Source organism: Ahaetulla prasina, chromosome 1, assembly GCF_028640845.1.
Source record: "Ahaetulla prasina isolate Xishuangbanna chromosome 1, ASM2864084v1, whole genome shotgun sequence".
In the NCBI taxonomy this organism is placed as follows: domain Eukaryota; kingdom Metazoa; phylum Chordata; class Lepidosauria; order Squamata; family Colubridae; genus Ahaetulla; species Ahaetulla prasina.
In genome coordinates this window covers 303,780,038-303,795,598 of record NC_080539.1, presented here as the reverse complement: position 1 = coordinate 303,795,598, position 15,561 = coordinate 303,780,038, and the positions used below count along the sequence as shown (strand labels likewise).

At 39.7% G+C, this 15,561-nt stretch overlaps 1 protein-coding gene across 1 annotated transcript in view; it reads right to left on the bottom strand.

Moving 5' to 3' along the window:
• LOC131187593 (cytosolic phospholipase A2 epsilon-like) overlaps window positions 1-15,561 on the bottom strand; it is a 57,635-nt gene that overhangs the window by 14,109 nt on the left and 27,965 nt on the right. Inside the window, exons 7-13 of the mRNA XM_058162019.1 lie at window positions 11,121-11,163; window positions 5,976-6,039; window positions 5,112-5,278; window positions 4,202-4,294; window positions 3,576-3,613; window positions 2,096-2,231; window positions 111-247 (exon numbers count right to left, since the gene is read on the bottom strand). Coding sequence (XP_058018002.1) covers window positions 111-247; window positions 2,096-2,231; window positions 3,576-3,613; window positions 4,202-4,294; window positions 5,112-5,278; window positions 5,976-6,039; window positions 11,121-11,163 — 678 coding nt within the window. The remainder of the gene's footprint in view (window positions 1-110; window positions 248-2,095; window positions 2,232-3,575; window positions 3,614-4,201; window positions 4,295-5,111; window positions 5,279-5,975; window positions 6,040-11,120; window positions 11,164-15,561) is intronic.

Genomic DNA, 15,561 nt, shown 5'->3' with positions numbered 1-15,561 from the left:
GTTGTGAGGAGGGTGCACTAAGGGAGGCTCAGCCAATCTCATTGTACACATGTTGTGCGTTGACAATAAAGGTTTGAACTGAATTGAATTGAAAAGGAAATCCTCCTTACCATGTTGTGCCAGATAAACCTGTAAGGTATGTAATACAGTCTAATAGATTCAGTTTCTGCAAACCCAGAAGGCTTCCATACATTGCTGTAAAGGATCTGGTTCCACCACCAGTTGTCATTACTGCAATTACTGGTACCTATTGAGCACCAAAGGGCAGAGTGAGACAAATAGTAAGCTACTAGTCATTGCTCCAGGAGAAAAAAAATCTTAAAATTGAGAAGGTTGAGTAGATGTGCCATAGGCAAGTTCTCATTGTAGGCATTGACAGAAATTATACAGGAAAATGCTCTTGTATTTTTTTTCTGACTGTTCTCATTCAAGTTGATGAAAAAAATGTTACTTGAGATTTATTGGGAAGAAAAATAAATGCTTGTACATTGGAGAATGCTTGTGAATGGAGGGTGGCATTTCTTCTACCTACTTAATGGTAAGGTTGCATAGGGTGCATGTGAATGCCGTATTCTTCATTGGGCAATCATCTCTCTGGCAATCTCTACATTGTTTATCAATCCTGTCAGCTTCCTTAGCTTCCCACATTTCAATTAGCACCAAAAGCAAAACGTCAAGAAAGAATCTGTGCTATGAAGCTTTTTTCAGTGATAGTACTATAGTTAACAACACAGTTGCTAAGTGTGACATCACATGACCACAACTTGTGATTTTTTTACTGCTAGATTCTCCATTGACTTTGTTTCTCAGAAGCCGGATGTGAAGCATACAACTGATGTATACTTGGCCATGGGATGCAGAGATGGCATAAATGTCCACCAGTTGCAAAGCACCCATAACCTAATCATGTGTCTATGCAGTGATGGGATTCAAGTAATTTAACAACCGGTTCTCTGCCCTAATGATTTCTTCCAACAACCAATTTGCCAAACTGCTCAGAAAGTGAACAACTGGTTATCCCAAAGTGGTGCGAACTGGCTGAATCCCACCACTGGTCTATGGGGACTTTGCAACAGTTATGTGAGTCCCAATGGTAAGGTCTTTATAGCTTAAAATGGTCACCAAAAAGGGTAGTGGTTGAGCGAGGATTGCTTGCCTAACTGTCGTGTCCCACTCCTCCGCTGACGGCTGGGTCCGGGAAATCCGAATCAGGCTTGCCTCTGCAGCTCTGCCCAAAGTCCTAGCAAAGTCCTCAGAGCAGGCAGGAGACCAGTAAGTGACTTCAGCAAGATAAGTTTGACTTTTGCCTGACTCAGAGACTGCCAGAAAGTAGCTCCTTTATATAGGCCATGGGGTGTGGCTCCATGACTCAGCACTCATTAAGGCCTGCCCCTCCCTTCCCTCTGTTGCCTCCGCCTCTCCAATCTTCTGATGCGAGGGTCACTCCAATCAGCTGTTCTTGGGAGTAAACCCTCCTCAGGCTCACCTGCTGTGGAGGAGGGGGAGGGGTCTAGCTGCTCCGTTTGCCTGGGCATGGAGTCAGGGCTGGGGCAGGGAGATGCTCCTTCTTCTGCAGTTTGTGGGGGCATGGAGCCAGGACTTGGGCCGGAAGGCATACATTCCTCAGTGTTGGGGAGCAGGTAAGAAGGCCCCGGCTGCTCTGAGGGCGGGCAAGACACAACACTAACAAAAGAGGTGTCCTGCCCTGGAGAAACTGTTGTAGAGGTTGTCCTTTCCCTGTAGACATTCTGAGAAATTGTCCACCCAATTCACCTAATTTTGACACCATTTATACTCAGCTGTAAGAATAAGTTGATGTTCAAATTATGCTTTTGGCAGCCAAGATGACTAACTTATTTTCTTCCAGTTGAAAGAAGAAACACTATATCCTTCTTATTGGCATCTCTCCTTTATTCTTGACTTCTCTCTACATACCCATTAATGTTTGGCATTGCTGAACCTACAGAAGGGTGTTTTTGCTATTAATGGCAATTTGCCCCAGAATATATTATGCTAATTAATAAATGGAATTAGCAATTTGCTCTAAATTTATTGGGGCAATAAAACAAAGAGGATATGTCCCTGCTTGACTTACCTCATCATCTTTCAGTTCTTTTTGTAGCTGAAGAGTTTTCCTGAGGGCAGCAGCAACATATTTCTTTCTCTTCCTTAGGAAATCTTGTTCTTCTGCACACAAATCATACCCTAAGCGCTCATCTAGTTCTTTAGGCCTGAAATATAATAATTTATATTTTGCAGTCCATCCTCTATTAACATATCAACTAACTAAATAGTCTTCAGATTATCATACTGCTTATTTACAGAAGTATAACCACAATAGTTTGTTGCTTAAGAATAAACATGGATTTTGTGGCAACTTAAATATTAATATTTTTATTAATTGCTTAATGTTTTGTTACCACAGTTGCCATCTTATGACTGGAGTTTATCCTGAAAGATTAATATTACATATACATTATATATATTGATTGAGAGCTAGCCAGACATGATTGGAAATATGTAAATAAGTCCAATGGTTTGGAACAGCAAAAAAAAAGAGATAATAAGATGAGCTGGAAGAGAGATAAGTCAATCTCAAATGTTTTTATCTTTATGGTAAAATGGTTTTACATTTACCATTAAGCAGGCATTTTAAGAATTCCTAATTAGAATTCACAAAGAAATAGAATCTGCTTTAGATATTATTATATTACTGTAGCCTCCACTTTACAATATTTGCAAAGCAACAAATTGGAATGGAAACTATATATTTAGGACTTCCAGATCTCTTGAAATGTCAGAGCGTTACAACAGCAGGGAGTTCCAATTTTTACCATCAGTCAATTTAGAAAAAAAAATAAAATAGGATCTGCAACTCCCAATAATGTTCCAAAATAGGTAACAAAGTAGTCATCAATTCTGCAGGCTTCTTCACAAAAAATAATGAAAAAGGCCGGAGGAATTTCCCTCTGGCTTTGAGAAGGAGATGGGCAAGTATAACAATCACTCAGCTGTGGGTAAGCAGAGAATGTGAGAGAGAGATTCAGAAAAGCCCTCCTTATCCTTGTCTTAAAAAGGGACAATTAAGTTTTGGACAAAATCTGTTAATACGCCCCATGACAATAAAGAATTTTCCTGGAATCTCCTGTTATTGTTCGAAGTATGTTCAAAGGGAATGGAACATATAGCAATGGAGGCGGAATTTCATTGTATGTTAAAAATATTTAGACTGCTTAGAAATCAGTTGCAATAGGGTAAAATAATAGATCACCAATTTTTTTATATTAGGAATTTTGAAACTTAATGACATTACTAGCTTTACATACTTAATTTCAATATGGTTTAAGTATACACTGAGGGCATATGCACCAAGACAAATTCCTTGTGTTTCCAATCACACTTGGCCAATAAAAATTCTATTCTATTCTATTCTATTCTATTCTATTCTATTCTATTCTATTCTATTCTATTCTATTAAAAAGATTTTTCCTTGAATAAAGAACAGAGAATCTTATTTTAAAATAAAAGTATGTAAGATGTTGCTCCTTTATTATCTTAAAAAGCTGATATTTTACCACTCTTTTGTCTTCACATATAGCTCAAAAGATTCATTCTGAAAAGCAAGGGAATAAACAGATTATTAGGCATATCATTCACTATTCTATCCCTTTGTAATTAGCGAAAGATAAAGAACAATCCGTTCTTGTTATTAAATCAACTTTAGTTAGTTATATCTGATGTTAACAACAGATTTTCTATTCACAAAAATATTCCCCTTCTGTAGTTGTTTTTTATTTTATGGGACTTCTTTTGAAACAATTATTAGCAACCCAGAAAATGTAATTTTAGAGGCAGATCATTCTACAATCATAGGCATAGAATTTTGGTGGTTCAAGTCCATAGGAGTTGAGGCAGCCTGTAGATACTGTAAATATATACATACATACATACTTAGTAAGTCTTATTTCAAAATAAGTGTCCATGTCTGTATGCATATGTTGGCAGTCAGCAGTCCAGGAGGAGCCCCAAAATGTGAACACAGGTTCTGAGCGGTGGAGTATATGTGTGTGTACATACATTTATTTCCATTTATCTATAAACGTCCATTTATTTATAAATCTCTCTCCGGGTTGTCATATTCCATAGTTCCTCAATTCTAATTTGAATTCATGCATTGTTTCCATTAAGAAAAAGAACTCACCTCTCCTAGCATTATTTTCTCTTGTAAAGGAAGTTCAGTCAAAGGCAGAATCACAGTAGAAGTACAACTTGAGTTTCCTTCAAACAAAGCCAGCTAAATAGATACATATACATATAAGCACTTAAAAGAAAAAAAGTTGTGAACATTTAATACATAAATGTTACATTCTGAAACACAGATTAACACTAGATGATAGATAGGTAGGTAGGTAGGTAGGTAGGTAGGTAGGTAGGTAGGTAGGTTGGTAGATAGATAGATAGATAGATAGATAGATAGATAGATAGATAGACAGACAGACAGACAGACAGACAGACAGACAGACAGACAGACAGACAGACAGACAGACAGACAGACAGACAGACAGTTTTTTTTATTATAAAAAATAAATGACATTTCTGAAGGGTGCAAAGCAGCATTCACTTCTGCAATCAGAATTTTCCCACCTTCTGCTCTCTCTAGCAGCTTAAACCACTTTCTCCAAATCTGCTCTAGAGAATGCCCTAGCTCTCACAAATAGATTTTACAATATTTGGCAAATTGTAATAGAGATTGGTTGGCTCCCTACTCAGATAGAAAACGGTAATTGGATATAAACATAAGCTTAAACAGTGGTGCAAAAATCAAGATTTTATTTTGGAATCTTTGTCGTTGAGAAAAATTGGGAAAGAACTGTCTTAGGAAAATGTTGAAAAAATCAGTCCTTTTCGCTCAATCTAACAAATCAAACTGAGCAAGTGGGTTCAGGACTGAGTTTCTCAACTTCAACAGCTTTAAGATGAAGTCCACACATCTTAAAGTTGCTGAGGCTAAGAAACATTAATTTGGGATAACAGAAGTTGTCAAAATACTTCCCTCTTCACTTATTTCAGCCATATAACCTTTGAAACATTACTGTCCATGATAACAATACCTTTGACCAATATATTTTTGTAGGTAGTGTGATCTCCAGATTTGACTGATGATTTTTGATACAGTGAAACTGAATGATGTTACTACTACTCTGACTGGAATCAGGACCCAATGAAATCTTCTGTGTTTCTTCAAAAGAACCCTTGACTGTTAGGATTAAATCACCTTCTATGTGGATAGAATAAAAAAAAACAATATTAATAATAACTTTTTCTAGGCTTCTGCTAATAAGACTCCTAGAAATTTGGAGTAGAAAGACTACCGCTAATCTGAATTTTCAAGGCAAATTCATTTCTTTTAACAATTTTTTTTAAATGTAAGGCGGGGAGCATCTCACGAGAAATAAACCCAAGGAAACAAAAGTGATATTTTTCTTTGTTCAAGAGCAATTTCTCAAAAACAATTCATCCCCTAAAGGGAGTTTACCTTCACAAATGGCAGAGGAGCTTGTGTATATGGATCTTTCTCGAAGAAAGTGGTCCACCATACTTGCAGTGACAGAGATCCCAATCAGCATGCTGGCAAGCGCCACATTTTCTCCCAATGCCTCAGAAATGACATTTTGTCAATACTTGTGTAATTTCAGAGGTATTGCAGGTGGTAAGAAATGGGAATTCCTTCAGAGTGGGTTTAAGAGTTACTGTTTGTATTCAGGAAAGGACAACGAGCTATAAGATAAATTCATACACTGTAACATGCTATACAGTTCTGAATGCATCCATTGAAAGTTGAAATAGCTAAAGGGTCATTTTTACTTATTTATTTATTAAATCTAAATGCCGCCCAATTCACATAGCATCTTAGCCTTCCTAGTTCTAACCCAAAGCAACCCAGGCGAAACCAATTCATAATGCAATGACCTCACTTGTGAATTGTTGCTTCAGTTTCTCAATATCCACTCTGACTTCCAGACGTGAAACTTCGCGTGACTGTAAGAAAAATGGGTATCAGTTACACAAAGATTCATTGATCAAGAATCCTATTTTGTTATTCAAACTAATACAAGAATCTTTACTCAACCTGTTAAGTTTCTAACTTTTCAGCTACTCTCTCTTTTTGTCTGATTTATTTTCCCCAAAAAATTCTATTGATTTTTGCTCCTCCAATTTCCTGTTCCTTTCTTCTATTTCTCTCAACCAGTTGGAATCAGAGATTCATGACTATATAGATAAGTTCATTAGTATGACCCACATATATGTGGGTAATAATGGAAATACCTCAAAAATGTGTTACCACCATCAGAAACATCAATTGTTGCATACATGACACTTCTATAGTAATCTATAGATGGTGTCTCCTCCAGGCTGTAAAAATGTGAGCAACCACTAGCTAGCAGCTGAGAATTAGGGATTTTATGTCTTTGCTGCCATCTAGTGTTCATCCAGATTTTTCAGCCTAGATATGTTACGCCAGAGGTTCCCAATCTTTTTCGCCCGCGGCTCCCCCGGAAATCCGACCTGCAACTGCGCATGCGCACCAGATGCGCCCGCGGCTCCCCGGAAATCCGACCTGCAACTGCGCATGCGCACCAGACGCCCCAGAAATGGCGCATCAGCGCCGGACCCAGCGGGCGCAGATATTCCGCGGCGCCCCCATGACGATAGCGCGGCTCCCTGGGGAGCCGCGGCTCACAGTTTGGGAATCACTGTGTTACGCCTTTGCTCCTCAGAACCCTGTAAATCAGTTGGTAACTTTGCATGTTCCCAAGCTTTATGACACTAGAAGCTATCTCATAACATTGAATAGAAACATAATTCCTGAGATTTAATACTATTTTAGGCAAAGGAGCCTGTTTTATACTAAGTCAGATCATTTGTTATTTTACTCTTAAATTGCCTATTCTGATTGGCAATCACTCATCTCTCATCTCCGGATCACTTGCTACCTTAAGTGGAGGTACTGTCAGGCCCAGCCTAAGGACAACACAGATTAAGTCAAGTCCATTTCTTTCTTTATTTATATCTAATTAACAAAATCCTACTAGATTAAAGCTATAACCTTCTAACCTTCAATGTTGACAGGCGACCCCCAGGGGGAGGGCCTTCTCTGTGGGAGCTCCTGCCCTTGGAACGAGCTACCTCCAGGGATACGTCAACTCCCTGACCTCCGGACCTTTAGACGCGAGCTAAAGACATTCTTGTTTCATTGCGCAGGGCTGGCCTAATAGTTTTAATGGGGGCTTTTAAATTGAGTTTAATTTGAGTTTTAGTTCTTAATTGAATTTTAGCTGTTAGCCAAATTGAATAAGTCTTTTAATAATGTTTTTAATATTTATATTCCTGTTTTATTTGGCTGTAAACCGCCCTGAGTCCTTCGGGAGAAGGGCGGTATATAAATAAATAAATAAATAAATAAATAAATAAATAAATAAATAAATAAATAAATAAATAAATAAATAAATAAATAAACCTAATAGATATGTCTTGGGAGATTCTAGGTTGTGGCTACTTTGAACCTTTTTCTCCCTCTATCACAGGGGTGAAATCCAGCAGGTTCTGACAGGTTCTGGTGAACCTATAAGGGCAATTTTGAGCAGTTCTGAGAACCAGTAGAAGAAATTTTGAGTAGTTTAGAGAACCGGCAAATACCACCTCTGGCTGGCCCCAGGAGTGGGGAGGAAATGGAGATTTTGCAGTATCCTTCTCTTGCCACGCCCACCAAGCCATGCCCACAGAACCAGTAGTAAAAAAAAATGGATTTCAACACTGCTCTATCATCCAGTTCAGGCCTATGCAGTCTCTTGTTTAGGGCACCTTTCTAGAATGTGCTGTCTCATCCCTGAGAAACCACGGAGGTATTGTCAACATTTCCCCAATCTTCCAATTGCACATTCCATCACAGATGCTATGGATTAGACATGAGATCTTTGCATTCTGCACATGCGAAACCTGTGCTATGTTGTTGAGCTATGGTTCTGTCACAAGACAATACTTATCCTGAACTTTTATACTATGACTAAAACTGTTGGACCCAAAGCTACAGTAGATGCCTGATGAGTTGGAGTAAGCTGCCCGATTCATTAATTAAAAAATTATCCTACTTTTTTTTTAAAAACCACCATGGAAATGCAACGCATAACACTGTTTGTGACATATGAGAATGAAATAGCCATAATTATAATCTTATTCTGAGTCACATATTTCTGTCACATAGGTTTTCAATTATAGTTAGGAAGAAAATAATCAACTGAAGATGGGATGTTCAATAAAGGAGGAGGAGGAGACTTGGAAAAAGTGTGATGTATTAAACCTTACCAATACTATAAAAATGTTGGGTGCTGGAAGGAATAAGGTTAGCATTTACCGTATTTTTCACACTATTAAGACACAATTTTTCCTACCAAAAAAGTGAGTGGAAATGTCTGTGCGTCTTATAGAGTGAATAGGGGGAGGGGGTTGGTGTAGTGGCAGCGAACACCTGTCATTGCCACCACCACCTGTCACCACTGCTGCTCTTCGCTGCCACCAGGGAATGCTGGAGCCTTTGCTGCCAAGCAGCTGAGCACCGGTTGGATTGGCCTCTCGGAACACAATCTATCAGCTGTTCTAGGCAGTGGGGATTGCCACCGCCAATCACCGCCACCGTTCGCCACCACTGCCAATCCCTGCCAATCGCCACTGCCGTTCACAGCAGCTCAGCTCAGTTGACCAGTGGTGGACGCAATGGAGCAGAGCCCTGATAATCCACATGCTGGGGCTACGATAACATGCTGAAGCTAACCAGGCTGCTTGCTGTTTGCTACAAGGACGCTACCCGGATGAATACTGGATGGATGCTGGGAGGCAGAGGCCGATTTTTTTTTCTTCTTTTCCTCCTCTAAAGCTAATGTGCACCTTATAGTCCGGTGTGTCTTATAGTGCAAAAAATACAGTACTTACTTTAACTAAACGGCCCATAAATCCCTATGATGCATTTTGCTAATGGACAAGCTAAGTCCGTTACCAACACTATTGACTGCAGGGGATAGAGTAGACCTAATGGGGTTCAAATCATTGGGATGGATCGAAGAAGAGAGATCTCTATCCCATCTGTGTTATGAAAAGAATCTATGGCCATGGGAATTCCCTCCTGCTTAAGCTCCCACTCTGAGTATGAAATTTAAATGAGATTAATCTTGGGCTCAAGGCAATTCCACCTAATTTTATGACTGGATTAGATATGATGCAGGATTTTTGTTTATCATATCAATGTCATTGCTATAATTAAGGATACACATTTTGAATCCAGACTGATTCACTCTCAAAAAAGAGTATCCGTATTACCCTAATTCTAGAAATAGTGTGGGACTGCAGTTGTGCTATTTCAAGCTCAGAGCAGATCCGGAATAATTCAAACAATATAAAAATTAAAATATTATTATTATTATTATTAATCCATTTTAAATTAAAAATGTTTTTCCACATTTTTTGCATATCTTTAGTTAGAATATTTATTTTTTTTAATTGCCACCCTGAGTCTATTCCAAATGTTTTTAAACCTTGCCTTCCCATTAAGGGAATGTTCCAGTTCATTGCAAAGATTAAGGTTCCAGCTCGTTGCAAAGATTGGCATGCAAGTTGTACCCCACTGTTCCATACCCAGGGTATTGGTAAAAGACCTACTACATTTTTCTTTGCACCAGCCAGTGTGGTGCACAGGAGAAACAGATAACTATGGGTTGCCTAATGACTAGTCCTTGTTCTAAGCCACAGGTGTCAAACTCACAGCATTACGTTGTCGTCCTGTGATGTTTCGTAATGTTTTTCCCATTTGTGGAGCTAGGGGGAGCGTAGCCTGTGTGTGATGCATCAGGCCAACAGGCCACCAGTTTGACACCCTGTTCTAAGTTATGCCAAATCTATATCAGCTGCAGTCCACACAACATTGTTGCAACTGTTAAGCAATCCTGTGGTTTCTGATTCACTTTTGCTCTCTATCAGGTGTTGTGCATTCAATCGCTTTAGAAAATATATTTGAAAATAAATCATGATTACCACCAATACTCCATTTGTAATGATGTTTTCAGGATGATCTGGGGTTCAAATCATTGGGATGGATCGAAGAAGAGAGATCTCTATCCCATCTGTGTTATGAAAAGAATCTATGGCCATGGGAATTCCCTCCTGCTTAAGCTCCCACTCTGAGTATGAAATTTAAATGAGATTAATCTTGGGCTCAAGGCAATTCCACCTAATTTTATGACTGGATTAGATATGATGCAGGATTTTTGTTTATCATATCAATGTCATTGCTATAATTAAGGATACACATTTTGAATCCAGACTGATTCACTCTCAAAAAAGAGTATCCGTATTACCCTAATTCTAGAAATAGTGTGGGACTGCAGTTGTGCTATTTCAAGCTCAGAGCAGATCCGGAATAATTCAAACAATATAAAAATTAAAATATTATTATTATTATTATTATTAATCCATTTTAAATTAAAAATGTTTTTCCACATTTTTTGCATATCTTTAGTTAGAATATTTATTTTTTTTAATTGCCACCCTGAGTCTATTCCAAATGTTTTTAAACCTTGCCTTCCCATTAAGGGAATGTTCCAGTTCATTGCAAAGATTAAGGTTCCAGCTCGTTGCAAAGATTGGCATGCAAGTTGTACCCCACTGTTCCATACCCAGGGTATTGGTAAAAGACCTACTACATTTTTCTTTGCACCAGCCAGTGTGGTGCACAGGAGAAACAGATAACTATGGGTTGCCTAATGACTAGTCCTTGTTCTAAGCCACAGGTGTCAAACTCACAGCATTACGTTGTCGTCCTGTGATGTTTCGTAATGTTTTTCCCATTTGTGGAGCTAGGGGGAGCGTAGCCTGTGTGTGATGCATCAGGCCAACAGGCCACCAGTTTGACACCCTGTTCTAAGTTATGCCAAATCTATATCAGCTGCAGTCCACACAACATTGTTGCAACTGTTAAGCAATCCTGTGGTTTCTGATTCACTTTTGCTCTCTATCAGGTGTTGTGCATTCAATCGCTTTAGAAAATATATTTGAAAATAAATCATGATTACCACCAATACTCCATTTGTAATGATGTTTTCAGGATGATCTGGGCTACAAAACAAAATCAAAGAACATAGAGTTATAATCTGTTGTTGTTGTTTTTAATTCTGTGTGAAAAAACAAAGTCTGTTGCCTTTTGAAAAAACACACTTGGGATAACCATCATCTGTATGATTGAGAATCTCCATAGACATAAATTCTCTATGGCTCATTTAGAGACAAATTCCTTTATGTATTTTTTTTCACTCCATATTTAATCGTCATTTGCAATCCCTTTTGACAAATGAGAAACTGAAAGGGAAAAATATGGGAATATTGCTATATATTAGATTCTGTTGATTTGGATGTATTTGATTGTTAAGTTACTGTACCATCACTTGCATCATAATGGCACAACTATCCATTATTTGAGGCTATCCAGCTGGTAAAACTCTGAACGTTAAACTACAAAAGTTACTGGTGGCTCATCTAGAGTTAACCCACAATCCTCAATACCCCACTACTTGCTAAGGAGTACCTTTTAGGGAATTACTTTAACTACTTAGTACAGTAGATAGGCAGAGTGTAAGCCAAACATATTAAAACGTACTACTGAAAATTAGAATGCACATTCCTATGCTACTGTAAATTAGTATGCAAATTAGCGTAGTTTTTATTCCACAATGTTTTTCATCATACAGAAAACTCTGGTTTAAAAATTTGATTGATTTAATACAAACTTCAATTGCTGAAATGGAAAGAAATTATTTTTTTCTTATCGCTCCTCTCTATTACAACTTGTGCTGATACTTCAGATTCTGTTCTAAAAAGATTTCCTAACTATTTGGAGCAGATTTTAAAATTACAAATTTTAAAAGTGATTTTAAAAAATCATTCTGCTAACAGAATACTATGGAATGCTACTGTTGGGAAACATCACCATAAATAAATTAAATATCAGTACAGGTAGTCTTCTACTTGCAACAGTTTATTTAGTGACCGTTCAAAGTTACAGCACTGAAAAAAATGACTTACAACCATTTTTCACACTTATGACCGTTGAAGCAATCCCATGGTCATGTTACATGTTACATTTGGATGCTTGACAACTGACTCACATTTATGATGGTTGCAGTGTCCCAGGGTCACATGATCACTTTCCGCAACCTTCTGACAAGCAAAGTCAATGGGGATTTATGTTCCCCAAAGTCGTAGTGATTTATGCTGGCTGGAAAGGAAAGGTTTGCAAGCAATGATGGGATTCAGCCAGTTCGGGAAAGTTCAGGGAAACCAGTGTTAAATTGCTGGCTGGCCCCGCCCCACCCCTTCCAGAAGTCCCCACATGCCCTGTTTTGACTCCCAGATAAGTGCAGGAAGGCCTACTAGGCCCAAAATGGGGGGCAGTGGGGCAGTGCATCCCTCTGTGGCCCATTTTTGCTTCCAGGGGGGTGCAGGAGGCTGAGTGCTGCCTGTCATACCCTCATGGCCCACCCACCATGGCCACACCCACACAACCAGTCATTAGGGCAGAGAACCGGTTGTTAAATTATTTGAATCCCACCACTGCTTGCAGAGAATCAAAACAGACACAATTTCTTCTTAGCGCCGCCAGCATAAGACTAGCATAAAGTTAGCACTAGCGGAGCTAAAAAGAAAACATAGTGGTTTATGCTGGCTGCAGAGGAAAGGACTGCAGTGGAAGCAAAAGTGACAAGATTTGTTCCTCTTGATGGTGCCACGTGGCCCACCGTGGGAGTGTCCTTCTCTGCCCTGATTTTCTGAGCTCATCAAAAGGTCCAGTGCCTATGTGCCTCTGAGGACCTGCTAAAGCAGGATGGGAGGGAAACAGATGGGTGTGCATGCTGCAATGTCTCTGTGATCGGTCGTAAGGGCAAATGACCATGGGAGTGCTGCAAAGTTTGTAACTTTGAAACAGATTCCTATTTAGCTTTGGGGGTACATTAAATGGCCTGTCATACCTCAAGGATTACCTGTACTGGGTTTTTTAATTTTTTTTATTTATTTATTTATTATTTCAATTTCTATACCGCCCTTCTCCCAAAGGACTCAGGGCGGTTTACAGCCAGATAAAACAGCAGGTACAAAAATTAAAAACAAATATAAAAGACTGATCCAAAATTGGCTGAAAATACTAAAAAACTAATAAAAACCCCATTAAAAACTATTAGGCCAGTCCTGCGCGATGGAATAAAAACGTCTTCAGCTCCCGTCGGAAGGTCCGGAGGTCAGGGAGCTGGCGTTAAATTTTATTTTAAATGTTTCTTTCATGATCCTCTGAAATAGGTTGGACTAAGAGAGAGTGAGTGGCCCCAAATCATACAGCAAGCTTCATTGCATTTTTTGAAAAAAAAAAAAAAAAGACCAAGGTGTCATTATCAACATCCTTAAGAAACCGTATCCTCAAGAACCACTTTTGAATAAGGTTTGTGCAGAGGTTTTTTTTCCCCACTGTTCTTGCTGAAAGTCCATTACAGAAAGCTTACAGTTTCCAGCTCTCAGAGGCCCTGATTGTTTTTGCATGCCATGTATTCAAAGAAGCATAATCCATACAATGTTTTTATTGATTTTATTTAAATTTTGCAATTTTACTCGCATAAATAATCAAGGTGGCTTAGAGACGACTTCCGGTGTCCAGCGGCAACGGTCGTCTGGAAGGCTTCTCCTGCCTCCAGTGCCCGAATCCGGCCGCCGCCGAGGCCCTCAGGGGCCAGGTGTTCCGAAAAGGACACCTGCCGCACGGACGGCTCGCCAGGGGTCTCCCAGCCGACATACAGGACTGTGGGGACCGATGCTGGCGCGTCCTAGGCTCGGCGGGGTTTGGAGGCCACAGGCCACGGCCATTATTTTGGTCGTCGCCTGGGCCGCTGTGCCCGGTGACACCGGGGCTTTGGATTTATAACTGCAGCAGCCTGGTGGTGAACAGGGAACGGAGAAGAATTGAGGAATGGAGAAGGGAAGGAGATATCGGTAAACGCGAGTGGAGTGCTCCGGAGTGCGGGGGGGTTTTTCTCCCCTGCGGTTGGAAGGAGCACGAGTCATTCTGGAGAGAGGAGAACTTAAAATAAGAAGATTACCGGTTTTGTGGAGCTCTGGAGAGAAGAGGTGATGGAGAAATTTAGGAGGGAGGGTTTGAGGCCCCCCCTCCCTCTGGGGAACAGTGGTGGAGTCCAGCTTCCGCCTTCACTATGAGAATCTTGATGACATCACTTCCCTTCGGCTTCCTGGTTGACTAACTGTACTCTGGACTCGTTGCTCCTGTGAGTGCCCCCTGGTGGATCCGGAGGAAATTACAAGGATACTGTGCCTGCCTGAGGATTTTGTATTTTTTTTTTCAATGGCAAAAGGTCAGAGACCAACTGCTGGAGAGATGGAGAGAATTTTGGAAAAGTTATCTAATATGGACAAGAAATTGGATGATTTGCAAAGAGGCCAAACGGAAATAAGAGTAGAAATTGTGACTATCCAAAAGGATTTAAAGGATACTCAACAAGTCTCAGCAGAAAACAAGCAGAAAGTGGAAGGTCTGAGGGTAAGATGCGGGCAGTGCAGAAAAGAGAGGAGACGACAGGCAATGCTGTGCTTGGACTACAGATGGATAAAATGTCTTATTTCCTTAGGTTTCAAAATTTGGAAGAAGTGGACCAAGAAGATTTGAGAGATGTTGTGACTAAATTGTTGGGAGAATTTCTTGGGAGAGGTGTTGATTTCATGAATTGGGATGTGGATCGAGTTTATAGAGTTAATTCACAATATGCACGCACGCATGCAGTTCCCAAAGATGTTCATGTCACATTTGTGAGAACAGAGACGTGAGATGTAATTCTTAAAAATCATACGAGTCGGGCACTGTTTTACAGGGGCAGGGCGATTGCCATTCTGAGGCAGATTCCCAGACAGGTACGTGAAATGAGAAAGAAATATTACATTCTGTCAAGCAAATTGTACCAGAAGGGAGTGGGCTTCAGATGGCTGATGCCAGAGGGATTGATGATTTTCCGGGAGGGCATTACGAAAAAAATTAGTACAATTGCGGAGGCTACGGCCTACGTGGAGGAACACAAAGCCCTCCTGGAATCAGATGACCCAGGAATTGAAGAAGGGGAGGTTATAGACCATGGGGCGGAGGCGGCTGCCGCTGTTGCGGCCCTGGAGTTGGGTCAGGCTGAACCCAGAGTTCTGAGATCCAAAACTAGGAAGTGATAAAGATATTTGGGATTGTGTTGGTTTTCCTTATTCTCTTTTGTACGATATTCTGTTTATTCTTGACCCTTCTTTATTACGTATTTAAGATTTGTAAACGTAGCTACTTCGTGTCACCTGCTTGCCATATGGCTGTTGTAGGTGTTAAAAAATTTGAGTAAAATTCTTATTTTGGATAAGAAAAATGAAAATTTACCATACCTGATATGTATTTGTATAAACCTTTATTGACCAATAAAAACTTTTTGA